Source organism: Vulpes lagopus, chromosome 14 (assembly GCF_018345385.1).
Source record: "Vulpes lagopus strain Blue_001 chromosome 14, ASM1834538v1, whole genome shotgun sequence".
Classification (NCBI taxonomy): Eukaryota; Metazoa; Chordata; class Mammalia; order Carnivora; family Canidae; genus Vulpes; species Vulpes lagopus.
The window spans coordinates 12,559,644-12,579,412 of NC_054837.1; the positions used below are offsets into that span (position 1 = coordinate 12,559,644).

Below are 19,769 nucleotides of genomic sequence, written 5' to 3' on the forward strand. Positions count from 1 at the left end.
TGAAGAAAAACACAAGGGGTGAAGGTGACTTGCATTTATTTCTTCCCTTTATGATTGTGGAACCGGGCCCTGCAGGGAGGATATCCAGGCATACAGAGGGTGTAAGTGTATGGCTCCAAAGGAAGGAAGCACTTGGCCTGCAGGTCAGAATCAGACCTGCTTCAAGGACTGGGTTGCCTCAGGTGGGATTTGTTTGTTCTCTGGAGCAGATTGGTGTCTACACAAGAAGAGGGGATTAGAGTTGGGGGTGGGGGCGCGTGCGCAGGGCATTCCTAGTGATGCCAGAACACAGCATTCTTCTGCTATGGGGAGTCAAGGAGCAGGGGCCTGAAAGTGGCCAGCAGACCTCCCACGTGTATCCTCCTACTGAGCCAGGCTCCAATTCACTTTTTCACTCTCAGTAACATCACTCACTTATGTTAACTGTTTAATTTATTTGGTCTGCTCAATGGCCCACAGTGGGCCCACCACTCCCATGCTTGCTGGGGACAGCTGAGGCACAACCAGCCACAAAATGCTGACTTAGAGCTGCTGGGAGCCAGGGCTTAACTCTACAGCAAGCTTGCACACTCCACACGTAAGTATGGTCTATATAGCAGGTAAACTCTGTCCAGAGAGGACATCTAATCCCACAATTTATCAGGCCTATGTACAGTATTTCACATATCACCCAACAGAGCAACAAAACAGTATTAACATCAACCACTCTCCTGGATCACTCCCCGCCACTGCCTCCCCCCACCCCCACCCCACAATCACCACACATCGCAGTAATATCCCAAACCCATTCCCAATTTGTTAAATATGGTGCAAGCTCACAGACACATAGGAGGAGGCAAATTTTGTTGTGTTGAATGTCCCTGGCCTTCTCAGAAGCCAAGGTGGAGCGTGCCTCCAGGGCTTTTCATTGCCCATAATTGTCAAGAAGCTGAAGCCAGGAGCTAGTGAGCTGGGCCAACCAACAAGGGAAATAGAAGCCAGAAAGCCCAGCTCAGGGAGTGGTCTCCCCCAGCATCCCAGTTCCGGGACTCTGCCACCACCTTGTTGCTGCCTAGACCAGGTATGGTGAAGGGTGAGCAATGGCTGCCACAAGGGAAGGGCCAAGAGACTGCTGAGATTCCCATTCCCCTGACTCATATGTTGGGCCTGGGGCAAGCCACACAATCCTCCAGAACCCATCTAGCACTAAGTTTAAATGCCTCGGGCTCCTGACTGAGGTGCCCACCAAGGTATGAATGATAGCAGCCAGGACCCCTTTCTTTCCAGGCCCCAGCCTCATGTTGCACTTGTGGGTGAGTGCTTGTTGCAGGTAGAGAGGCCCAGGAACTCTCAGCGAGCCTCTAGCAGTACAGTTTGAGAACATGAGGTGGAAGCTCCCCCTCACAGTGATGTGGCCCCTAGGCCTGGGAGATGAACAAACTAGCCCTTCCCCTGACTCCTGGTCAGTTCCACCACAAATTCAGGGACTCTTCAAAACCTGCCCCCTCACAGGGGAAGGGGGACACAGTGGAAGGGGGTATGTAGCACCACTGTCATTTCACATCCTTGGATAGCCACTTGGCCACCAGTCTTTCTCTTGTCTACACTCCCACCTGAAGTCCTCCTGTACCTAGCTAGACCGGAGACTTCAGAGCCCACAGGCAGGTTCACCCTGGAATCCTGCCCAGCAGGTCCAGGTCATGCTGATTAGTGTAAGGAAGAACCTTCCAGAATCCCAATGCCAGGAGGTTCCCAAGTGGTCATGAGTAACAGATTCTTCCTGGCTCATGGGCCAGGCTTTTTTTTCCTTTTTTTTTTTTTCTTTCTTCACAGCTTTCAGGCGAGTGTTGGATCTACAGACAGTAACCAGGCCCCCAAACCTGTGATGTGTTTCCCTGGTGCTGCGCCCGCTCGCCTCCTGGGGAGGTAGTAGAGATGGCTTGTTCTGTTCTAAACAAGCTGCCAATCCACAGGAAGCCCGGACGGCCCTGCCCACAGCAGGGACAGGGCGCAGAGGGGGCAATGGTGGATGCAGAACGCCCCCCTGCAGGGGGCTGGGCCAAGGCTAGGGGGGTGAGTCCCGGGTCAGGCCGTACTGCAAGCTCACAGTGTGGTCCAGCTCCTCCAGCTCTGCAGGCAGCGGGATGCCTAGCTCCCCCAGGTACAGGGAGAGAGCCTCAAAGGAGTCCTCCAGTTTTGAGAATGCAGGTCTAGAAAGAAAAGGGGTAAGTTGGAGGCAGGTGAGATAAGGGCAGGGCCACTGGATGCTATGCAAGGTACCCAGGCCTGCAGCTCAACCACTTCCTAGTTGTGTGACCTTGGGCAAGCCCCTTAACCTCGTGCCTCTGCAGGAAATGGGGATGACATGTTATAGCTACTGTGTGGGGTTGCTGTGAAGACAGCACTGTGAGAAGGCTGACCTTGTTCAAGGGGGTAGCTTAAAAAAAGAAAGTCCGGGGATCCCTGGGTGGCGCAGCGGTTTGGCGCCTGCCTTTGGCCCAGGGCGCGATCCTGGAGACCCGGGATCGAATCCCACGTCGGGCTCCCGGTGCATGGAGCCTGCTTCTCCCTCTGCCTGTGTCTCTGCCTCTCTCTATCTCTCTGTGACTATCATAAATAATAAAATTAAAAAAAAAAAAAAAAGTCTTAGTTTCTAAAAAAAAAAAAAAAAAAAAAAAAAAAAAGTCCAGGGAGAAAAAAGCTTGTCTCATGTCTTGAAGAAGATGCAATTATCAAAGGTGCAATTGGACTAAGTGCCTTTTAAAGATTCTTTCTAGTCCTCAGACTGTTTCCACATCAATGGACCTGCTCAGGAAGAGACATTTCATGGGACTCAGCAGCTCTTCCCAAGGGGAAAACAAACAGTGGGCTCCCAGTGCTGTGGAAACAGCTTAGCTGTCCTGGAACCCTAAGCCAGCTCTGGCTTACTCCTCTGCCTCCTCCATGTTTTTGTTTAACCATCTTGCCACCTTCTTGGCAAGGCCCACTATCACCACCATATTTAAAATTACAACTTGCACCCTACACGTCCTCTTTCCTTAGCTCTGCTTTTTTCCATAAACATTTCTCACTTCCTAATATTCAACGAAGGGCATTCTATCTATTGTTTATCATCTATCCTTGTTAGAATGTGAGTTCCAGGAGGGCAGGCACTCAGTTTTTTTTGAGTGAATTAAACACAGACATTTAGAATGACTAGGAAGGGATATTAGCAAACAAATACTGTGTAGCTTCATATTTTCTCCTCATGCTCTTACTCTGGTGTTATTGCAGTCCTTTGGTTCATGAAGGAACGAAATGTAGAGCCTCCCACCAGCAAATCCCATTACATGGACCTTTGGAAACCATTTTAAAATAAAGGCTGTGTGCCAACTGGTTATCTTGAAAGGATAGAGTAGGAGAGTAAGGGGGCACGATGGTTAGATGGTCATAGAAAATGTGCACTTTCTGTGCTATATATTTTAGTCATATTTGAAAATTTTTTAAAAAGATTTTATTTATTTATTCATGAGAGAGAGAGAGACACACAGAGACAGAGACACAGGTAGAGAGAGAAGCAAGCTCCATGCAAGGAGCCTGGTGTGGGACTTGATACGGGGACTCCAGAATCACGCACGCCCTGGGCCAAAGGCAAGTGCTAAACCATGGAGCCACCCAGGGATCCCCCATATTTGAATTTTTAAAAAGATTTATTTACTTAAGTAATCTCTACACCCAACCTGGGGTGCACATTCACAACCCTGAGATCAAGAGGGTTCCACCAACTGAGCCAGCCAGGTGCTCTTTAAATTTGTTTAAAAGAAACAGGATTTTTGAGAGAAGAAAATAGATTCTAGTTTTCTAATGCACAAACTTGGAAAGAAGTGGGGTAATGTTGCTAAAGAAAACCATAACCTGAGATGAATAATGGTCATTTAATTTTTTTTCTTTAAAGGAGATAATTAGCTAAATGCATAAAGATGTTCACTATAGTAATACCTATTATAAGGAGAAACTGAAAAAACCTGACTATATACATTATGTATATCATAATATATTCGGACAGTCTCTTAATTGAATTTCAGATCGTTAACAAAAATGATAAACAAGACTGGGGATAATAACAAGGAAAATGCAGGGCAAAATACAAAACTTTCCTTTATTGAAATTATAACTATATAAAAAATGTATGTGTTTGGACATAGATGAACATGAAAAACACTTATTCTGTTCAAATGGCATAGGTTTGGGTGACTTTTCTCCTGTTATAATTTCTCTTTATGGCTGTGTCTGTGTTATATCTGGGTCACTCATGGCTATGCCCTGTCCCCCAACCACCCTACCTGGCATGTCAGAGTTGTTAGGGTGGATTCAGTGGATGAGAGCTGCATCGCTGAACTCAAGGCTTTTGCCAGCCCTGTACCTGGGAGAAGAGGTCAGGATACTAACCTGCTCTCAGGCTCCAGTTTGCAGCAGATGGCGGCCAGGGGAAAGAAGGCTGGGGGGCAGTCTGTAGGGACAAACTTCTCCCAGAAAAGCTTCACGTTGAGGCCAAAGTCCAGTGTTCGGGGCAGGCAGTCAGGATCTGCATATACCTGCCCAATGATCTGCAGATAAGAAGATGGTCAGGAGTGGACTGTGGTGGGTACAGCCACAGAGGAGTGGGATACTGGTGTATGGATAGGAGGGATGGGCAGAAGAGGGAGGTAAAAATCAAAGTTAAAGAGTTGTACTCCTCTACGTCCAAATCACACTAATCCAGACTGGTCTTTCAACTGAGAGTCTGGTTATTGAGGAGGGTTTGGAAGAGGCTTCATTGCAGCAGAAGCATGAGGTTCCAAATCTGGAGAGACAGCTCCACACATTCCACCCTGCCCTGCCATGTCCCCTTGTGTCTCTGTACCCTGCCAGAGTTCAGGCTCTGTGAAGTGAGATCCTGGGTCTGATTCATGTCTGAAACCTTCTGGTGCCAGCCTAGTGCTTTGCAGACAGTAAATGCTCAACTGATTTCTATCAAAGAAAATAATTTAAAAAAAAACAAAAAAACAAAAAAAACCAACAACCCTCCCCTCTATTCCAACTGTCCTTTGTCTTTCCTCTACCACTCACCATTTTGTAGGAACTACAGAAGACTTTGAACATATGTGTTTGGCTGAATGCTTCCAGACACACTGAGCTAAGATCCTAAGGCAGAAATCTTTCTTTCTAAGACTCACTCTAATCCACCCCACAGTGCTCAGCACTGTGCTAGACAGACTGGCACTTGTTGCAGTGGCTACTTCCACTTGTGGGGCTAAATGCCACTACTAAGGACCTTGGGAAGAGGGACCAGAGGGAAAGGTTGCATCTGACCCAAAAGCTACACAGAAAACAGTAAGGACACTCTCATCTGCCCCTTATTGGCTGTGGGACTAAGAACAAGCTGCTGCCCCTTCCTGAACCTCAGTTTCCCCACCTGAAAAAACCCAGCCTGTTCCTTTTCATGGGACCGATGAGACTCAAATGTGTCAACAAATGTGTAATAAACTGCACAATCCTATACCACTCATGTTGATTTTATGGTGAACTACTATGATTCACTATGGTGAATCATTAGGAGAAGCAGTCCCCATTTTGAGGCAGGACAAAGCTACTAGACCAATGCCTCAGGCCTGGCCTCTGTGCTCACTGGAGCTCACCTCGCAAAGAACGATCCCAAAAGAGAAGACATCCACCGTCTCATCGTAGCTCTTTCCTTGGGGAACACAGAAAGTAGGCTGTTAGGTTTGGTCTCTTATCTGCTCTGTGCTGAGCCTGGGGCCAAACCAGGCCACAGGCAAGAACCAGAGCTAGAACAGGCTCCACAGAGATGCCATAAAGGCTGTCCAAGGACAGACACCCTCTGAACATCATCCTTCCTCAGCCCTGTGTGGGCTGCTTTAGAAAGATCTTGTGAAACGCACTGCCCAAAATGAAACTGCATGGGACAAAGAGAACTGGATCAGGGTTCACTTGGACTTTGTCATTAGGTAATTGTATGTTCCTGGGCAAAACAACGAACTTCTCTGGGCCTCAGACTCCAAAAAAAAAAAAAAAAAAAAAGGGTTGAATCAGGCCATTTCTGAGGCTTCACAACCCTATGCATTTCAAGAAGCCCAGTCAGGGCCTTCTAGGTGGCACAGTGATTGAGTGTCTACCTTTTTATTTTTTATTTTTTAAGATTTTATTTATTTATTCATGAGAGAGAGAGAGAAAGACAGGGGCAGGCAGAGGGAGAAGCAGGCTCCATGGAGGGAGTGTGAGTGACGTGGGACTCGATCCCAGGTCCCCAGAATCACACTTTGGGCCGAAAGCAGCCCTAAACCACTAAGCCACCTGGGCTGCCCAGAGCATCTACCTTTGGCTCAGGTCGTGATACCAGGGTCCTAGGATCGAGTCCCACATCAGGCTCCTTGCAGGGAGCCTGCTTCTCCCTCTGCCTATGGGTCTGCATCTCTCATGAATAAATAAAATCTTAAAAAAAAAAAAAAAAAAAAAAAAGAATCCCAGTCAGTATCTCAGGCTGATTTGACCATTATCCACAAGGGGGCACCATACTTCAGTTCTCAGCAGTGTGAAAGGAAAGGCTAAATCTCCAGCAATAAATAGCTTGAGCTCTCAACTACCCTTGGCTGCATAAAAGCCAGTCAGATCTCACCCTAGGCCCAGGAGCTCATAGAGGAGTTTATGTGGTCCAGTCTGGCAAGGGATAAAAATCGTGTAGCCATCAGCTGTGGGTACCTGGCCTAACAATTCACAGCCCTCCCCTGGAACACCCAAGACTCTGCTGCAAGGTGTGGCCCCCAACTCCCCTCTGGGGACATGTCCCCTCCATTATCTAGTGACAGGACTCACCGTTCAGCATCTCAGGGGCCATCCAGTAGGGGTTTCCCACCACTGTATAGCGCTTCTTGCGGTCATTCTTACGCAAGGTGCGTTTCTTGCTGGTGGCTTTTTCCGTTGGGGGCTTTTTCCTCTCCTCAACTATGAGCCGTGACAGCCCAAAGTCTGCCACCACCACAGTCTTGTCCTGGTAGGACAAGGGCCAGGTCAGGACTTGGTGAGGACATTCCCAAGAGAAGTCATTGAGGAGGGGAGAAAAGGTACATAGCAAAGGTGCATCACAGCTAAAGCTCTCTCTGGCAGACGAGGCTTGGTTATTTGTTTTCTAACAGTCTGGTATCTGCACTGTAAATTCTCCAGATCTGTGGGTGTCCACAGCAGAGCTCTTGGAGCCTGGACGGGTAAGGCTCTGGGACCTGGAGAATGGATCTCAAAAGCAGGAAAAGGGATTCCTTGTTTTTTAAACCCATTCTGACTTGTTTCCCAAAAGATTTAAGGCATGGCTAGAATCAGTTTAAGACAGAAAAAGATAAGGTGGAGGTCATCAGTGGAGGGAGTTGGGGGGGGGGGGAGATAAGCTCTTCAAATAGCTATAGGGTAGTCATGTGGAAAAGGGTTATGGTTATTTAGTATGGGCCTGAAGAGAAGAGCCAGGGCCAGTTAGTGGACATCCACGGAGCTACATTGCAAGTTAACAGGAGAAATGACATGCTAACAACCAAAGCCAATGGGTGGTGAGAAAAATGCTGGCCCCACACTGTACATACGTAAGGCTCTGTGGCCACTGTACATACCTGAGGCTCTATGGCCTCAGAGTGAGGCTTCAAGGTACCACAGTTGTAGAATAGGGTCTGTAGTGAGCTGTATTACAGAACTATCATGTGGTGAAACCAGGAAAAACAGTGCTCTATATACAGCTAAGGAACTTCGGAAGCTCCCTCTAACCAAAGGATTTCAAAAGCTGCTGAGAGGATGTCATTGTGTCTGGATGTGTCTGCGAGCCCTCAGAAGACAGAATAGAGCATCAGGTGCAGCATAAAGGGCAAGATGGGAACCCTAGGTGACACCTAAGGTCTAAAGCACAAGGGAACAGTCAATCTCCTTTGTGACAAGGCAAGAGGCTTGGCCCCAGGGAGACCCAGAGTGGTGGACATACCAGCTTGATAAGGCAGTTGTGTGAGTTCAGATCCCGGTGGATGATGCACATGGAGTGCAAATAGGCCTGGAACAGAAGTACAGACTGAGGCCAATGACCAGTAATTTAAGCAGATGCAGACTCTGGAGCTGAGGGCCTACTCTTCTCCCAGACCATCCCTACTCAGTTTCACAACCCAACCTGGACCCTAGGGCAAGGGCCTCCTGCTGACGCTTCCTTGTCCCAACACCAAAAGAAAGCCAAAGGCTGCCTGGGTTTCCCCTCTCTCCCTGCTACCACTTCCTGACCATCATTGACCCCCAAACCAGTGGCTGCTCTAGACCCTCACTGCTCCCTCCCAAAGTCCCCAACTCTTACAGGCCCTGGCCCTTGCCTGCCCCCAGCCACTCTACCCATTTTACATAGATCCAGGCCACCTGAAGTGAGCACCCTTAGATGCACTGCTCCTAGCCCCCCACTGCTGCCATCCCACCTCAATCTCTGGCTTCTACCACCCTGGATCCTTCCTGTCTGTGATAGGGGGAGAAGTCACCTCCTGCTGGCCAGCTGGTTCTGTATTCCTGATATTCTCCTTCACCGAGACTTAGCACCCTCCTTGCTCTTCCCTGTGTATACTTTAACTTCTTCCTCCCCAGTGTTTTCAATACAAGTCTCTGTTTGCTATCCAGAGCCTCCCCCACCTCTCCCGGGCCTCCACTCCTGGCTCTTCTCACTCTCTGAAGCCACTTCCTTTTCTTTCTCTTCCCTTCCCCAGGATATGTGGAAGGATCTACCTGTCCCCTTCCCTCCAGTCCCTTGCAGTCCTGCTTCCATCCCCTAGGCTCCTGGCTCTGCTCACATCCAGGGAGCTCTTCCTGAATGCTACAGCTCTTGTGACCTGCCTGTTCTTTCTCCAAAGGCTGCCCACACCTCTCCCTTGCTACCCATTCCTGAAACTTTTGTGTGCACATTTTCCTTCCAGCCTCCTCAAAGCCATCTTCTCTACACATGCTGATCCCCACTAACTGCACATCAGCCTCAGCCAACACTAGCTCTTCCCAAACCTGTTTCCCCAACATCACTGCCCCCACAAACATCTGGTAAATGGCACCACCATTCTTCTAGGTACCTCAAACCACCCCAACTCCTCGTCCCCCTACCTCTGCTCCCTTGCTGCCAACCAGTCTCTCCACATCCTGCCTCCCAGTCTCCCATCCCTACTGCCATACCTTAAATTTGGAAATGTGAAATGTTTCACTAGCCCCTTCAGTCATCTCCCTGCCTTTAGCTCTCCTAAGTCTACCCCAACCTACTGACCACACAGGACTCACCTTCAAGAAACAGAGGTCTGCTCACAAACTTACTTGCTTAAATATCAAAAATTTACATGGGCCTTTTTGGCTTCCTAAATAAAATCCAGACTCCTTAGTCTGAAACACAGGGACCTTAATGTACCCCTAGACTAACATAGTCTTCACGGACCCCACATGAAGAGCAGTGATTAAAGTCTCAGGCTTGGGGTCAGACTGACTAGCCCTTGCTCTGTCCTTTCCTAGCACAGCTTTTCATCTGGAAACCGAGGTTGTCACGAGGAATGCACATACACCTGTTAGTCCCTCAGCTCAGTGCCTGGCATTTAGAAAGCATTCAACAACTGTCATTGGTATCACTATTGTAATTGGTCTCATTCTTTCCCAGGTGAAAGAGACTATTTTCCCCCTCTCTCCTCCCAGGTCTTTGCTGCAGTCATCACCTCAACCTTGGGGCGTTTCTGCCAGAGAACTTTTATCCATTCTGACCTACCCTTCAGGTTCAACTAGAACACATTTCCCCCTTCCCTGATTTCATAGGCAATGAGGTTCTCTCTACTTACTCCGAGCTCCCTCAGCAGTTGGACACTGCTAGTTTGCCTTACCCATGCCCTGTCTGCCTTTGAAGATTTAGAGCTCTTTGAGAATAGGTTGTGAGCTAAGAAAAGGCAACTAGGGCAATTTCACAGGCACAGAGACGAGCTCAATAAATAGCTGCTGACTGACTCAGCCCATACAAGCTCCCCAGGATGGGGTCTTTGCCTTCCAGTGCCTGCCTGAAATCCCTGTACCTATTCTGATTCCTTATCACCACCTTGCCACCATTCCTACTGCTGGCAGGGTTGTTGGCAGAACTCACCATTCCAGAGGCGATGCCTTTGGCAAATCTGACCTTCTGCTGCCAGGGAAACGGGTCCTATGGGGTGGGGAAATGCTCATCAGAGACTGGGGGCCCTGTGCCGTTTGGGATTCAGGCCCCAGGGAACCACCTGTCCCGGTCCTGCTCAGCATGACCCTTTGTAGGCAAAGTAGCGAGGGCAGTATGCTTACCACACTGCGCAGGAAGTCCTTCAGTGTGCCCCCCTCAATGTACTCTGTCAACAGGTTCAGCTTCTTGTCCTTGTAAAGCACACCAATGAACTTGAGCACATTGGGGTGGTCCAGGCTGCGCATCACCTTCACCTAGGGGTGGTAGAGGCCAAGGAGAGTAGATGGTTACTTCCCACTATGTCTTCCTTACCCCTTCCCTTCAGGGAGTCAGTCTGACAAGTGCTACCTGCATCTCCTACCTCTAATCTTATGTAAAGGGGTAGAACACTTCTACATGGATAGGGATGCCTCACAGCCCTCACCCTTGAGATCCTGCCATTCTAGGAATTGTACAGGGGGGAGCTGGAGTGGGAGGGTCCATGAGCAAAACAAAGGCCCAGAGAACTGGCAGGCCTGCCCAGAACTCCAGGCTCCTTTAGCAGGGTGTTCAGGTGGTGAGTATAACACCCAGTTGTCCTAAATTGGTCTGTTTTCACGTCCATCACTCCCACTAGCTGTAAGCTCCTCTGAACCACATCCTATTTGTTACTGTATCCCTTGTATCCAGATCATGTTGTCTTTAGTAAATGTTCATTGAACAGATAATTATGCATTCCTCTAGTGCTCTTTTCTGCTCAGCTTTTTAAAAAGTGTTTCTCAAATAAGTTTCCTCCTGAAACTGTTATTTAGTAACATTTCTCTTCCAACAGTGACACCAAACTCCTAACTCCCACAACTCCACCTTCTTACCTCAGTCAGAAAAGTCTTCTGTGTTTCCTCATCACACCGAATTAACTCCTTCATGACCATCACTTTGCCCGTGGCTTTGTGTGTTACCTAATTACAAGGAGGGAAATTATTACTGGTGTGGAATTCTGGGGGACTATATGAAAATATATACAACTGGCCATCTCATCTCCTGGAAGACACACTGAGCCAGATCAGACTGACAGAGTTCACATGTAGAAGATACAGCACGAGGCAGCAGGGGCCTCAGAGGGGAGCATACCCTCTTCCTTGGAGAGCTGGGCATGCATACAGGGAAGGCGAGAATGCAGAAAAATAAAGTGTAGGAGGCAGGAGGGGACACTGCCAAGCCAAGCAGGGGCTCTGGTCATCTGACATAGGAGTGAGTCCCTTGGGTAAACAGAAGTCTGGGGACAGGAGGGTTAGTGCCACAGACATGCACCAGGGAACTGGGTGGGTCAGGGTGAGCTCTCAAGCCCCAATGCCCTGAAAGCTGAGACACATGGCTTACCTGACCCCCCCTCCCAGCTCTCAGCAGAGGAAGAGAAGAGAAAGAGAGAGAGGTTAGTCCCCAAGATGGTTCCATCAGGGAGGCAGGAGCCACTCCCCTGTGTGCTCCCTGCAATATGCCCAGCACTGAGGCCTCCAGGCACCTAAATACACCTGCTGACTGGAGGTGGCAGGGCCATGGGCACAACTCATCCCAAACTAAGTCTCCAGGTTCACCAAGCTTACTGTGACAGCAACGCTACCCTTAGGTGGCCTGGGAGGGCAGGAGTGTAGCCCTCACACCATCACCTGTAGCCAGGAAGGGGGCCTGGTGTCCTGTAGGGTGTGGAGTGAGATCATGTGATAAGAACTCCCCGAAAGAAGGTGAGAGAGGGGTTAGGGGCAGAGGAGCAGAGCAACTGATGCCTGTGCTCACCTTTATGGCCTGCCCAAAGAAGCCCTTCCCCAGGACCTCCCCGTGGATCAGGTCACATGGCCGGAAAATCTGCTGTGAGTTGCTGCTGGAACAGCGGAGGGATTCTGAGCGGCTGATGTCACGGCTAAAGAGTAGGGGCTCTTTTGGGGAGCTGGGGCCAGGGGACTTGGAGATGCTGTTACTGCGCCTGAAGATGAGGAAAGAAGAGGGTAGGGCTAAGGTGGTCCTCAGAGATCTGCCAGTAAAACCCTGGAGGTAGAAATCTCAAGTCCACCTGACCACCCTACCCATCCCAAGGTCTATAGTTCAGGTGCTATGATGAGAGGAGGGAATTCTTACATCAGACAGATGTGCCATTTTGGGGCTGCAAACATCAGTAGTTTAAGTATCATAAAACAACATTCAAAGCAGGAACCCTGGGTACCCAGCTGGAATGACTGACTAGACTCAATTAGCTTGTAGTGCTCAATACATGATAGTACCATAAGATGGTAATCTGTCACTTTCCATGTCTGCTTGAGCTGAAGTGCTAAATGGGTTAGAGTGATAGCCTACCATCATCCAAAAAAAAAAGACCAAATGGGGGGCAGCCCTGGTGGCTCAGCGATTTAGCCCCACCTTTAGCCCGGGGTGTGATCCTGGAGACCTGGGATCGTGTCCCATATCGGGCTCCCTGCATGGAGCCTGCCTCTCCCTCTGCCTGTGTCTCTGCCTCTCTCTCTCTCTCTCTGTGTGTGTGTATGTGTATGTCTGTCATGAATAAATAAATAAAATCTTAAAAAAAAAAAAAAAAAGACCAAATGGGATTCTAGCTATTTTGCTCATCTTTGTACCTGTCTATATTTTCCGAATTTTAAAATAATAAGCATGCATGATTTTTAGAACAATAAAGCCAGTGTGTTTACATTTTTTAAAGCAGCCAGTAATAGTAATGGTTGATAACTATTACCAACTTCCTGAAGAAGGGACAAGAAGGCTGAAGTCCACAGCACTGCAGGTGAACTGCAACCCTGCAAACTTCTCTCCAGCACATCCTATTTCACTTGGACTACCAGAAAGGACTGCCCACAGACTTCTTAGTCCTTGCTCTTTTGCTTTGCCTCCCACCATGTCCACAGAAGCACACAAGGTGAGCTGCCTTCTCTCTTGCATAATGGCCTTTCAAATGTCTAAGCAGCTCTCTGGCCACCCCCATGTTCTCAGGCCTTCTCTGTCCTCGGGCACCCTAACTCTACCAGCACACTTGTGCCAAGGCCAAGAGGCAGCAAGAAGTTCATGCCCAGCAACCTGTGGGGAGAGCCTTGCTTCCAACAGATGCCAGGTATCTGAAACAGGCCCTGATTCAGTCTGTTTGATCAGGAGGGTGGACAAGAGAACTTGACTCCTAGTGATACTAACAACTCACTTAGTGCTGATCTTTTGCTGGCACTGTGTTACTTTGCATCCCTTTCCACACTGAATCCTTACATGGTGAGACATGCTACATTTGGTGAGACAGCTACAATTATCTTACAATCCCACTTCATAGATGCAGAAACAGGAGCTCAGATGATACGATTTATGAAGGGAGGAAGCTCAGCTCAAAGGCATGGTATGGGTGTGTTTGTCTAGAGAGCCACTGTTCCAGACTCCTGTTATTTCAGTCTCCCTACTTGGTACTTGAATCCAGGGGGACTGCTCCCTCACCATCAACCTGGACAACTCTGAGGTTTTGACTGCTGGTCCCTCAAATCTAAAACAGCTTGCATTAATCTCTTCCTTTATAGTTTTCAGTGTTCTTATTTATACTTATTAATCCTCTCTGTGCCCCTACTCTGGTCTCTGAGCCCCACATCTCCCTTTGCTGGTCCTATAGGGGCTAACACTGCTGCTCCCTGTCCAGCGCAGGAGTTCAGTGGGCAGGGCCTGACTCTCTGGTTTCTAAGGAAACCTGGCAGGCAGCTGGGTCAGATCACACACAGGCCTTGGCTATGAACTGTGATTCCTATGGGGGAAGCTGGGTCAGCACAATCCTCATGGCCTGTCCCTGCCCAGCGGTTCCCCGCTGGCCTCCCAAAGCCCGCTCAGCCTCATCTGGGGGATAGGCATGGTCAGCATGATCAGAATAGGAGGCAGCACCTCAGGGAGCGTCTCCTTAATGTTCCTTCCAGATTTTCCTTGGTGTCCAGGGTGCTGAGGCTATGGGAGTGTCCGGCATTCTGCATGTGGGGAGAGAGCCGTGCATCCAGCCGCAGCTGGTCCAGGCGCTGGGAGACAGGATCATGTTCAATCAAGAGCTGAAGCGTCTGGCTTGTCTGGCTAATTGCATCCTCCACCTGTAGCCAAGAGCAGTGTAAAGTTGGCTCCTACAGGCTGTCCCAACCCAGGCCATCCACCATCAGCCCAGATGACCCAAGCAGTGTATGGCCAATGTTCAACTTGGCTACTGGTGGCCTCCAGCTGCCAGCGGCCCCACAGTGCCCTCTCCCTGGCATCCTGTCAGATATCCCATTTGTCAGGCCATCCCTGCTGCCCTGGGAATATGCCAGGCTGACACAGGAGGTCACCAGTGATCATAGGTTCAGTGGCAAGACAAAGAGATACACTAGGTGTGGAGAAAGGCAAAGGCCATAGCCTGATGCCTCAGAGGGCCTGTCCCATGTTCCACCCCCACAAAACAAACTGGACACACACTGTACCTCTTCCACTCGGAGTGTGCGGACGGGGGTCCCATTGATCTCTAGGATGCGGTCCCCAGGGTGGATGGCATTGCGGTTGTTGGGACTGATGTGCAACCGGTTGACCCTAGGCCAGACAAGAGTTGAGGCAGGAAGAAGACATCCTAAAAATGTACCTGACCAATTTCATTTGTGCAGGCAGGCTCGCCACATCCCAGGCTCCTACTGGCCCAGCTCCCAAGACCCAGACCACTCACTGGGGAAATGTAACGCCCTTTACAGGGTGCCCTGTCTCAGTGAAGGGCACCCTCACTCACGTAATGGCCTAACCCAGAGACTTGGATGGCATCTTCCCTATCTGGAGTTCTCTCACTGCCTCCCAACCCTATCTTCAAAAATCCTGCCGTCATTTCATTACCATAGTTACCAACATCTTTCACCTGGATCTTTCAATAGCCTCCTAAATGGTCTCTATACACTAACAGACTTACTCCCTTCCCATTCGATGCCCATGCCAGCAATCCTTCTAGAACTAACCTGGTTGCATCACTTTGTTGCTTATCCTTCAAAGACCTGCTGAGTCTTCATAATCCAGGCCCTACATGACTTAATAGCCCCTTTCTGGCTATTCCCAACCACCCAATCTACACCAGACACAACCACAGACTCCCACCTCTGCACTGAACACAATTCCCTCCCCTTTTTATCTAATGAAGTTTTAGTGCAGATCTCCCCTCTTGCTGACTTCCCCAACTCTAATAACTCTCTCACCTAGACTGCAAGCACCTAGTGCTCAGCACACGGTAAGTGTACAATCACTATTTACAGGGTTGGTAGCCACAGGTGCCTCATTAATGCTATTAGACAAACACAGACTCTTTCCCCGTTTGGTCTTTGGCCTGGACCTAGGATGAAGTCTTAACTTCTTTCTCTTCCTTCCTCCATTCATTTACTCAACCAACAAAACAGTAATCAATGAACATGTACTACATACCAGGAACTATTCTAGGTCCTGGGCATCCAATACTGAATAAGACTAAGTTTCAGAAGAAACTAATCAGGAGGACAGATGATAAATGAATATACATAATCAAGCCAGATAATTTCAAAGAATAAGAATGATCTGAACTTGGCACATGAAAGGTGAGCAACTCTGGCATTAAGTATCTGGTGAAGCAACTTAGGCAAAGGGAGAGTAAGTGCCAAGGCCCAAGTGGGTTACAGCATAGTGAGCTCCAGGAGGAAGATATGAAATGGAGGTGAAGGGAGCTCTGCAGCCCTTGTGGCCCATCTATGGACTCTGTAACCGCTCTTACTCTAGAGGTTCTCAAAATACTCACTCTTTTACTTGCACAGTGGTGGCATAGTTGGAGCAGGCGCTTTCCACGGACACCGAGAAGCCCCGTCTGCCCTCGGTGGTGGCTGGCATGGAGATGTGTGTGACAGAATATGGCAGCTGGTCCTGCACAGACTCTGTGGAGAGCCTCTCAAACATGGGGGCCAGCACCACCTCATTATGGCACTTCCCGCTGGAAAGAGGAACATAAAGGGGGCTAAGATCCTGGAGCCACACCTGAAAGCCCCCAGGAACCACTGCACCACGTGGCTTCAATCAATAGTACCCCCATTCCCACTATTACCGCCCTTGCCATGATTCCAGTTGGCTGCTCAGAATGAGGAGCCCAGGGTCTCTGGGGTAGGCTGGGAGTGTGGGTGTGATTGCCAGGGTTCTCTTTGCTCTGCTTCTGACTCACAGTGAGAACCAAATGCCCATCCCCTCTTTGGGCCTTAGCCTGACTGCTTTATTAATGGAGGCAATTGGACTGAGTTGCCTTTAGTTTTCTGGGATCCTTCTCTGAGAGCACTTCCCAAATTCTCTGGGAGGATTGCAGGCAGAGTGTCGTTATTCTCACAGTAGGTAAGGACAGAGGGCAGAGAGATGTTAATTTTCTTGCTTACAGATTACATATGTGATTCTAGACATTGCTGTGATAGGAGTCCAGTGCTGATACCCTTGTACTGCTTCTGTTCAACTTGCACTGCCACCTGGTTCTCTCTCTTGGACACTCTTGTAGAGGAGGATGGACACCACCTTACCAGTAGAGGGTGGTGTGCTGCACCAGGGCATATGCATCCCCATCCTCAATGATCACCTTGCAGCTCATACAGGCAAAGCACTCTGGGTGGTACTTGAACTCCCCGGCCACCTGTGAAGAGGTGGGGGAAAAGGTAGACAGATGACAGACAGAGGAAGTGAGTCGTCACTGTTGCTGGAGGGCAGGGGTGGATGAATGACCTCTAATCTAGGATCTACAGGTCCTAGTCACAATCCACCTTTGCACTCCCTGCCCTAGAGCTTCCAGAGGATCAGATAGAGGTTTCCCTGTCATTTCTGAGATTACAAAAAACTGTTTTGGTCTTAGCCATGATAACAAGTTCCCAGAAGTCATCATCCTCACCAGAAAGGCACATTTCCTCTAACACAAGGTTGGCAAATCTGTAACTAGGCTTAAAGCCCGTTTCTGGAACAGGGAGGAGAGGTGGAACCTCTAACAACCCATTCCAACTCATTCCGATTCTCTGCACCCAATTTTGGTGTATTTTCCCATCAACCTGTAATGTGCTCCCTTGAGCCATTCATCCCATTGTATTGGAGATCCTCCCTGCCCATCCACTCACCCACTCCCAATATTGGATTTTTAAGTTTTCACAGGAAAAATCTTACCTGGCATTTGATTGGTACTCAACAAATATCTGTTAAATGATTGAAGAAATAAAAGGGAAGGCCTTGGCTGATGGAAGACTAGAAGATGAAAGGCCATGGGGAACCAGAGTGGACTCTGATGGCCAAGAGGGAATCACTCACCATGACGGGCCCTGTCATCATCAGAGAGCACCCATGGCAGAACTCCCCAAATTTCCCCCAGTAGTCCTTGTGGCAGTAAAGCTTCCCATCCTTCTCATAGTACCAGTTGGTGAGGGAATCCTGGCATTCTGAACACCTGAAAAGCAAGACAAGAAATTCTTCTGGATCCTTGGAACCAGGCTACACAGGCCATCTCTAGCTCCCAAGTTTAACAACAAAAAGGACAGATCTCTCTTTGATCCAAAGCCAGGATGGGGGAAAGTACAGTTTACTGCTCTCCTCTCAAAGGAAAGTCAATTCAGAGTGGAGATCCCAGAAACAAGTTCTATATTGCCTGCCTCACTTAGCACACTAGTGGTTGTTTTTTTTTTTTTTTTAAACATTTTTGGGTCTTGAAGCCCTTAGAGAATCTAGTAAGAGTCAAGAACCCTCTTAGAAAAAGACACATACGAGGAAAATGTGCATATTATTTAGGTATGGTATGTGTGTGTGTCAAAGACTGAACCCTGGTTATGGCCCCAGTTAAGAACCTCTGGTCTAGACAAGTTATCTTGATGAACCAAAGCTCAATCATCTCTGTTCTTCAAAAACCTACCCATCGCCAACACCACTGCTGATGTAACAATTTTGTTAAAAAAAATTATGTTAAGGGTCGCCTGGGTGGCTCAGCGGTTCAGGGTCTGCCTTCAGCCCAGGGAGTGATCCTGGAGTCCCGAGATGGAATCCCACATCAGGCTCCCTTCATGGAGCCTGCTTCTCTGCCTGAGTCTCTGCCTCTCTGTGTCTCTCATGAATAAATAAAATCTTAAAAAACATTACGTTAAGTGTTAAGAAACAATCAAGCAAATCCAGAATGTGGGTCATTCTGTAAGACTACTGGTCTTGATTCTTCCAAAAAGTTAATGTCATAAGGGGAAAAAGATACAGGGATTAAAAAAGCCTGGAGACACAGCAGCCAAATTTAACACCTAAAACTAGGATTCAATTCTGGATTGAAAAACAAAACAGGGATGCCTGGGTGGCTTATTGGTTGAGCATCTGCCTTCGGCTCAGGGCGTGGTCCCAGGGTAGAGTCCCCACGTCGGGCTCCCTGCATGGGGCCTGCCTGCCTCTCTCTCTCTCTCTCTCTGTGTGTGTGTGTCTCTCATGAATAAACAAATAAAATCTTAAAAAAAAAGAAAAAGAAAAAGAAAAAGAAATAGAAAAAGAAAAAGAAAACAAAACAGCCTTGAGTGACATTTTCGGAACTGAGGAAATTTGAATTTGGGCTATACATTAGATTATATTGTGAAATTACTACCCATTTTCTTAGGTACAACAATGATATTTTGGTTATATGGAAGAATTTTTAGAAGAAACAGTAAGGGTGAAGGTCAAGATATCTACAACCTACTTTTATACAGTTCAGCAAAAATAAAATACATTGTGTGTACATACTTGGAGAAAGTGACTTAAAGTCAACTAATCTAGGTGAAGCATACATGGGTATTCTTTGAACTATTCTTTCAATTCTATATATTTGAAAATTTTCTAACTAAAATGTGTGTGTGTGGGGTGGGAGCAAAATTCCATTAGCACTGTGCATGATATACATGTTAGACCCACAGCTCCTTTCTCCTCCAGTTATCTGGTTGTAAAGCTCCACTCCTCCATCAGGTTGAATGTGTTCTCGGGCCAAGTCTACACAAGATAAGCTTCTCATTTCTGAGCCTCTCAGCACCCAGAGCTAAGGGCTTCCAGGAATGCTGAGCCCATGCCATCTTTCTTCCCAATGAAGATTCTATTCTTGTTGTCAAGACTTTGTACCACCCACCTGGCCACATCCTTTCTCCTGAGAGGCAGGATGGAGTGGCCTCTTAGTGTGAATCCTGACCCTACCAAGTTATGACATCTTGGGGAAGTTAACCTCACTTCTCTGACCCAGTTTTCTGATCTGTAAAATGAACTACTGTGAAAATGAAGCAGTATCAAACTATATGTAGGTCTATGTAAAGGCTAAGTACACTAGGAACTCAGTAAGTGTTAACTGCTTTTAAAGATGATGCTAATGCTAGCTGCTCACATTATTTGCCACTTCCTCCACTAGCTGGATAGTTCTGGACAACTTTTCTCAGTCGCTTTTCCTCCTTGACAAAATGTGACTAATAGCATCCTGCTACAAAGAGCACTGTGAAGACTAAGTGAGCTAATGTATGAAGAAAGCCTTTTGCAAACTGTGAAGAGCAAAGCAAGGTATTATTATAGTAGCTTGCTAGGCACTGCAGATATGAGATAGACTTGC

At 48.2% G+C, this 19,769-nt stretch overlaps 1 protein-coding gene across 3 annotated transcripts in view; it reads right to left on the reverse strand.

Annotated features, from left to right (window-relative positions):
* Nucleotides 1–19: 19 nt before the first annotated feature.
* The window catches only part of LIMK2 (LIM domain kinase 2), a 59,286-nt gene continuing 39,536 nt past the window's right edge, over nt 20–19,769 (reverse strand). For all 3 annotated transcript variants that reach the window (XM_041728642.1, XM_041728644.1, XM_041728643.1), the window contains 14 exons: nt 17,489–17,624; nt 16,720–16,829; nt 15,963–16,151; nt 14,644–14,749; nt 14,084–14,280; nt 11,966–12,152; nt 11,044–11,130; nt 10,315–10,446; nt 10,124–10,180; nt 7,976–8,041; nt 6,832–7,006; nt 5,637–5,692; nt 4,408–4,565; nt 20–2,189 (listed from right to left, as the gene is read on the reverse strand). In XM_041728642.1, the coding sequence (XP_041584576.1) occupies nt 2,045–2,189; nt 4,408–4,565; nt 5,637–5,692; nt 6,832–7,006; nt 7,976–8,041; nt 10,124–10,180; nt 10,315–10,446; nt 11,044–11,130; nt 11,966–12,152; nt 14,084–14,280; nt 14,644–14,749; nt 15,963–16,151; nt 16,720–16,829; nt 17,489–17,624 (1,801 nt within the window). In that variant the 3' untranslated portion in view covers nt 20–2,044. The remainder of the gene's footprint in view (nt 2,190–4,407; nt 4,566–5,636; nt 5,693–6,831; nt 7,007–7,975; nt 8,042–10,123; nt 10,181–10,314; nt 10,447–11,043; nt 11,131–11,965; nt 12,153–14,083; nt 14,281–14,643; nt 14,750–15,962; nt 16,152–16,719; nt 16,830–17,488; nt 17,625–19,769) is intronic.